The 7,176-nt window shown below is 42.0% G+C and overlaps 1 protein-coding gene across 1 annotated transcript; it reads left to right on the top strand.

Annotated features, from left to right (window-relative positions):
• The first annotated feature begins 3,204 nt into the window (after nucleotides 1–3,204).
• Nucleotides 3,205–6,814, top strand: LOC130393707 (protein shisa-like-2A). Its single transcript, XM_056604421.1, has 3 exons — nucleotides 3,205–3,466; nucleotides 5,456–5,592; nucleotides 6,121–6,814. Exons 1-3 carry the CDS (start codon nucleotides 3,285–3,287, stop codon nucleotides 6,309–6,311), a joined length of 510 nt encoding a protein of 169 aa, XP_056460396.1. The 5' UTR covers nucleotides 3,205–3,284; the 3' UTR covers nucleotides 6,312–6,814.
• The last annotated feature ends 362 nt before the right edge of the window (nucleotides 6,815–7,176 follow it).

The following is a 7,176-nucleotide window of genomic DNA, read 5'->3' as shown; positions in this document are numbered from 1 at the left end:
AGAGCAGGCTAAATTACCTTCCGTCCCTGACATTTGAACATTTTTGCCATTTTTATTTATGTCTTTCTTGATTTTTGCCGAATACACACAATGCACTGCCCATAGCAAAGGTTACCTAGTCCGGGGTAGTTGACTTATTAAAGGCGTGCTTCGGTCCTGTTTTGATTGAAGATGGCTGTAATACCAGGAGATTGATCTGGGATTATGCTGCTTTGGTTCACTAAAGGACTACTCTTGACGTCATTCACATGGAGGGCGGTTCAGAGGTTCTCAGATATCTTAGCGACTTTAGCTATTATACCTGCAAGCAATCTTTTATGGACAAGAAGCCCCCGAGGCACTATTTTGATGGTGATTTTCGCCTTTTATCCTAATTTTCCCAACCCTAATATCTAATATATGACTAAGGACATCTCTTAGTCATATAAAGTATATGCCCTGTCTATGGCGACACATTAGTGCCATAATTCACTAATGTGATAAAAGATGCATTCGGGCGTATTATATCATTCCACACGCGTAGATATTAACTGCGAGCGCGCAAATGATCTCTGCGCGCGCAAAACAGCCTTTCGCTCGCGCAAATTACCTCAGCGCGCGCAAAACAGCCTCTCGCGCGCGCAAATTACCTCAGCGCGCGCAAAACCTCTTGCGAAAGATGTTTTTACGCTCTCGCTCGAATTAAATTTTGCCACTATGGGGGAGGGAACCAAGGCATGGCGGGCTTTCCTATGATTGGCCGTTTCTGAAGCGCAATATTTGATTGACAGCCCCCCTCACATTCAATTCTGAATTGTACAGTAAATGGCTGAAACGATAGTTACTTATTGTAACTCTAGATTCTATGAGTATAGGCGCAGCCTTTTAAGTGTCGGCCTCATTGTCCTTTAAATAGCTGAAGAAAAGCTGTTTATTGGGAGCAGAACGTATTTCGCAGATATAGTCGGGCGCCGGCGGACGTTCTGCTCCCAATAAACAGCTTTTCTTCAGCTATTTAAAGGACAATGAGGCCGACACTTAAAAGGCTGCGCCTATACTCATAGAATCTGGAGTTACAATACGTAACTATCGTTTCAGCCATTTACTGTACAATTCAGAATTGAATGAGAGGAGGGCTGAGGAGGGCTGTCAATCAAATATCGCGCTTCAGAAACGGCCAATCATAGGAAAGCCCGCCCTGCCTTGGTTCCCTCCCCCATAGTGCCAAAATTAAATTTGAGCGAGAGCGTAAAAACATCTTTCGCGAGAGGTTTTGCGCGCGCTGAGGTAATTTGCGCGCGCGAGAGGCTGTTTTGCGCACGCAGAGATCATTTGCGCGCTCGCAGTTAATATCTACGTGTGTGGAATAATATAATACGCCCGAATGCATCTTTTATCACATAAGTGAATTATGGCACTAATGTGTCGCCATACCTGTCCTGTCCAAAGTATTGGGAAAATATTGTGAAGACATGTAGTGTTTAGATGTATGTTTTAGCCTTGAAATGTTTGCTCTTGGTAAAGAGTCAGCAACCAGGTCAACATTATTGTCTTCTTTTGTCCTATTTTTGCCGCTTTTCCACTGCATGGTACCAGCTCGACTCGACTCGACTCGACTCAGCTCGCATTTTTGGCGTTTCCACCGCGAAAACATGGTACCTGGTACCTGAAGTGGCTGCTTTTTTTAGTACCGCCTCGCTCTAGGTTCCAAGCGAGCTGAGCCGATGCTAAAAGGTGACGTCGGCAGACGGCCGGCCACTGATTGGCCAGAGAGTGTGACGAAGTCACGAGAGCGACATGGCAACCATGCTGGTAACAGCCATAGCAGCCAACATATTCCACTTCTTCAACATGCCAGCTAATAATACGAACACGAATACCATTGCATCGAAGTCCTCCATTGTTGTTATGTGGGTTCTGTCCATAGCTGTGTTCGAAATCGTTCCCTATCATGGATGTAGTGCACTAAATAGGGTGCACGCCATTTTGTAGGGTGTTCGAATTCTCAGTGGTCCACTATATAGGGCACTATATAGTGGACTTAAAATAGGGTAAATACGATGTTCCCTACATGTTACTCCGGTATACCACAATGCAATGCGGTTGTATTTTTCCAGGGGAGAAGAAGAAGCCAAATAACCGCGAAAACGAATACATTTAATGCGAGCCTCCGGCTTTCGTTTAGAAATGTCAACAATTTATTTGGGATTTAACATAGAATATTTAACATTCAAAATTAATTAAACAAGGAAATGTAACATTCAACATCAATACAACCTCCAGCTTTCGTCGTGAGTGCCAGGTTTGTTTACATGATGTGGGCGCATCTGTCTGCGTCACACAAATACCCGGCGCATTTACTGACGCAAATGACGTTTAGAAATGTTAAGCGTAGTGTCCGAATTCTCGTTCCCTATTCCTAGTGCACTATATCATGTACACTATATAGGGAATAGGGAACGAGTGTATAGGGAACGATTTCGAACACAGCTCATGTGTGGGTTGCGTAGGTGTTGTTTGCGACGCGTACAAAAATACGTCACGGCCCTTTCGCGCAGCCGACCCCGCCCACGTCCAGGAGGTACTATTTGCGGTGGAAAACGACCCGTGCTGCTACCGTGTCGAGTCGTGTCGATTCGAGTCGAGTCGAGCTACATGTGCGGTGGAAAAGCGGCATTATACTCTTTATTTTCTGTTTCCTTGTCCCTTTAATTCATCATTTATTCTGTTGTTTTATAGATATTATTGTGTGTGTGTGTGTGTGTGTGTGTGTGTGTGTGTGCGTGCGTTAGTGTGTGTGTGTGTGCGTGTGTGTGTGTGTGTGTGTGTGTGTGTGTGTGTGTGTGTGTGTGTGTGTGTGTGTGTGTGTGTGTGTGTGTGTGTGTGTGTGCGTGCGTGCGTGCGTGCGTGCGTGTGTGCGTGCGTGTGTGTGCGAGTGTGTGTTTGTGTGTGTTTCGGAGAAGGCTGGGGGGGAGCCCAACATGTTCATGTATGATTGTTTATCATTCGTCCACTATACTGTGTCAACTTTTGAAAAATAAGATAGGATAGGGGATAGGATGAAAGAGAGAGAGAGAGAGAGAGAGAGAGAGAGAGAGAGAGAGAGAGAGAGAGGGCATGTGCTGTCAGCTGTTTATTCGATTTGAACAAGTAATATCTAGTGGGAAAAGGAGGAGAAAAAGGCGGGATAAGAAAAGAGGTGGGTTCGATGATGGGGAAGGAATATATAATCGGACTGATCGCGGACGCATGCTTACATCTGAATATGAGCAACAGTAGTTGCTTTCTATCGTCGTGTTTTAAGCATGAGCTCGGTGTGCAAGAGTTATAACAACACGGAAAAAGTGTTGGTAGGAGCGTTTACTTGCCCAAAACCGGACCTCCGTTCAAACGCAGTTTACTGTTGCGGCTTCAACGACAGCAAGTACTGCTGTGACGACCCAAACAGCTTCTTCCCCTACGAGTATGCCTACATGTGGTGGCTGAGGTAAGAACAATACAACTACATTAAGAACCTAACCATACCTGGGCGGGTCTTGTAAAGATATTCCAGCGCTAGGATGTATGAACAAATGTGTTTTGTTTTGTTTTTATCAGAACATTTTTATTCGATTTATTGAATTCCAGAAGTAACTTTTCTCATGTAAATGAATTGGTAAAATCACGAGTAGCCTATTCTTCATCTTAGGTGTGATTATTTTCTGTAGTCAATTGACCTTGAATTATTCATAGGCAATAAGTTAGGCGTAGCTAATTAAATAAAAGGAACAGGACACAACGTAATAACCGCACAGTTAAACTTATCAAAACAAAATAATTAATTTCAGGCCTATTTCCCAACCCTTGTGCCCAACATAACATCAGTAACTTTCACACTGTGACAACACACACCATATGCAAGCTGCATTTAGTTTAATGAGTAATTCTCTTAAGTTGAAAATGTTGTAATATACTATAGGCTAAATAACTCCCATTCCAGCTTAGAAAAAAAAAAGTTGTCTAGTGGACTTTATTTTCAATAGCTAAGGGATAAGGAAAGGTTGTCTAGCGACCTCAGGTTGGCTGGTTTGATTTCCTCTAACCCTCTCACACATGACTGTGTGAGGGGGTGACTGTCTGGAAGGAAATGTCAACAGCACTTATTGTGCAGTTTTGGTTTGATGAGTGCTATGAAGTCTTATCTACACTATCAATCTGACAGGCATGCATATCACGGTACAACTTTTATTACCTGTGGTTTAATGTATTGATAATTATCTTTCAGCTGACTCGATTACAAGTAGGCCTATCCAGATATGGGAACCAAACCAACCCTTACCCACATGCAACCCTTTCTAATCTAATAATTATCCCTATCCCTCTTTTAACCTAATACCTAACCCTAATCCTTTTTTAATCTAATACCTCAATTTAGCTTTCTCAAACCACCTAATCGTAACCCTTTCTAACTAAATTCCTAAACTTGACCATCTCTAACCGAACACCTATAACCATCATTCTCTCAATACCTGCACTTTCCCACCTGTAACCCAATACCTCAACTTAACCATCTGTAAAATAAAACCTAAAGATGACCATCTCTCACCAAATATCTAAACATAACCATCTCTAACCGTATACCTTCACATTGAACTTTAATTTAACTACTTCTAATGCATTATGCAAATATCCAACAGAATGTCTGTATACTTAAGGCATATTTACTTCCTACAGGCCTGTGAATGCTGACACATTATCTATACAATATGACAAAATGCAACAGAGATTTCCATTCAACTGCTGTTTAGATGAACTACCGGTATTCCTCAACAGTGATACTTTGAGGTTGCTGGAGGCCCCTTTATCAGAGTTTAAGTTATGCGTTAATTTCTGTGTTATTTATGTAACAGTGAGTGAGGCAGGTTGCTGGAGGCCCCTTTATCAGAGTTTAAGTTATGCGTTAATTTCTGTGTTATTTATGTAACAGTGAGTGAGGCAGAGTTTCATCTTGGATAATCATCAGAATAATTACAAGTGCTTAAGTACCGTTAAAAATGTTAAATGTCAAAGTGTTAATCATCAGTACATGTATTGCAGCAGAGAGTAGGAAGTTAAAAAATGCACACATTATATAAATGCAAAATAAATAAATAAATGCAAGTACTGTCAGTTCACGGCCCAATTAGCTGATGCTGACATTAGCATTTCATGATGCATAAACATGTTTACATTAGCATGCCATCATTAATAATTTAATAATAATAATAATACATTTAATTTAGAGGCGCCTTTCAAGACACCCAAGGTCACCTTACAGAGCATATGGTCATCATAAATCGTTGTTTAAACCCATTTAGTAAAGGGTGCGTCCAGGTAAGGGTTTCGGTCAAGCTCAAGGTAAGGGCCCCAGGGGTCAAGAAGTGCATCATAGGAAACAAACAACTGATAAACACCTCTTCTTCTTCCGTGTTCCTTCTTTTCTGCATCTATGTTCCAGTGTAGGGGCGCTCATAGGTCTGTCCATTGCGGCGGTGGTGCTGCTGGCCTTCATCATCACCCTGTGTGTCCTGTGCTACCTCTTCATGTCTACTAAACCCAGAGGCCTGGACAACGGCCTCCATCTTAGAACAACAGGTACGTACGGCAGACATCTTAGGTTTCACTTCTGATCTTGGCAAAATGTTGTGCGCATCAAATGTCATGGCAACCGAAGATAATCCACTTTGGAACAATTTGTAGCTGTGCACATGGCTATATAAAAACTTCAGATATTTTATTTCACAAAATTCATCGAAAAGCTTTCGGGGCGATTCAAATTAATGTATCCAGTATAATTATTTTTAACATTTTGAGATTTTATTGCATAACAATCGGAATAGGAATAGGAAAATGACAGGGGGAAATTAAGTTATTACCTCTAAAGTGCACTTCTTTCGTTTTCAAAATATTGTGATGATTCTATATTTCAATAAATCAAGGTTATTCCGTCAAGGTTATTCCGTCTTCATGAAAACTATTCAACATAAATATTCTATTTTCCTGCACATTGTTTACAGTTTCTTTCATTGTCTTGGTGTCTCTTTTTTTAAGAACTTTTCAAAAAAGAGTGTTTAACTGTATCTTCCCCTTTAATCGAACCGCCCCCTGGCTCAATGGCTCCAGTCTCCAGACCCCCGGACCCCAGACCCCATGTCTCCAGCCAGCCGGTAGGCCCTGCCGGACCCCAGGGGCTGCGGAGACACTTTGTAAGGGGGAAGCTGGACTGTGAGAACCAGCCCCCCGAGCCGGAGCGCCTGTTCCAGCGATGCTTCATGGCCACGGTCACGACCATCAACGTGGAGCGACCTGCGTAGGGCTGGGTTGTACTTCCCCTGTTCCCTGGCAGATGGTGTTCGCATCTCACCTGGAAACTCACCTTGAGGCGGAGGCCTCGTCATAAAACATTTCTTCTCCTTGTCGTTGTTGTTGTTCTTCTCTTCTGTTCACCCAGGCTGTTTCCCAAAGGGTTAGGAAGCGTGCTCAACGGCCGCCCATTTAAGCACGCTACGTCATAGAACGCAGACAAGCACTGTTCCAATGTTGAGAACGCTCGAAAATTCGCGCCCTTTTCGCATCCTTTATTTTGGAGAATTCCGAGATCTCTGGATCCTCAACGAGCCAAAATACCCACAATCCTACCCCGCCCAGCGTGTGAACGCTGTCCACAATTCTATCCACAATTCTGTAGCAGTAATCCACAATTCTACCCCGCCCAGCGTTCACACGCTGGGCGGGGTATTTACAAATTGCGTCTGGAAAGCAGTACACATTGCTTTACACAAGTGTAAAGCAAGTTTTTGAACGTTTTCAGAAATATTTTGTGCCGTATTGCTTTTTATAGATAACTCATGTAAATGAAAAAAATTATTTCCTTGTCTATTATTTTTTTAAAACTTTTTTGCAACGTAATGATATATATATATATATATATATATATATATATATATATATATATATATATATATATATTTTTTTTTTTTTTTTTTTGCATGGATGGATTTGTTTTAAAATGTAAGTAGCTGGTGTTCAAACAAACTACTGTCGCCAATAACAATTTCAACAATTCAAATATTAAAATGTTTACCACAGGAGCAAATATTGCACAGCTTTTCGTTAGAAGTGGCAGGACTGAACGTCTCCTGTTACCCAGATGTTCAACAGAGAGATTTAGGAGGTCTG

Source organism: Gadus chalcogrammus, chromosome 12 (genome assembly GCF_026213295.1).
Source record: "Gadus chalcogrammus isolate NIFS_2021 chromosome 12, NIFS_Gcha_1.0, whole genome shotgun sequence".
Classification (NCBI taxonomy): Eukaryota; Metazoa; Chordata; class Actinopteri; order Gadiformes; family Gadidae; genus Gadus; species Gadus chalcogrammus.
Note: the sequence above shows the minus strand (reverse complement) of the source record. Positions and strands in the feature narration are given on the sequence as shown.

Coding starts and splice junctions, on each gene's coding strand:
- LOC130393707 (XM_056604421.1), top strand. CDS start 3,285: ATGAGCTCGGTGTGCAAGAGTTATAACAACACGGAAAAAGTGTTGGTA. Junction 3,467..5,455: donor GCCTACATGTGGTGGCTGAG/GTAAGAACAATA, acceptor TCTATGTTCCAG/TGTAGGGGCGCTCATAGGTC. Junction 5,593..6,120: donor CCTCCATCTTAGAACAACAG/GTACGTACGGCA, acceptor CAATGGCTCCAG/TCTCCAGACCCCCGGACCCC.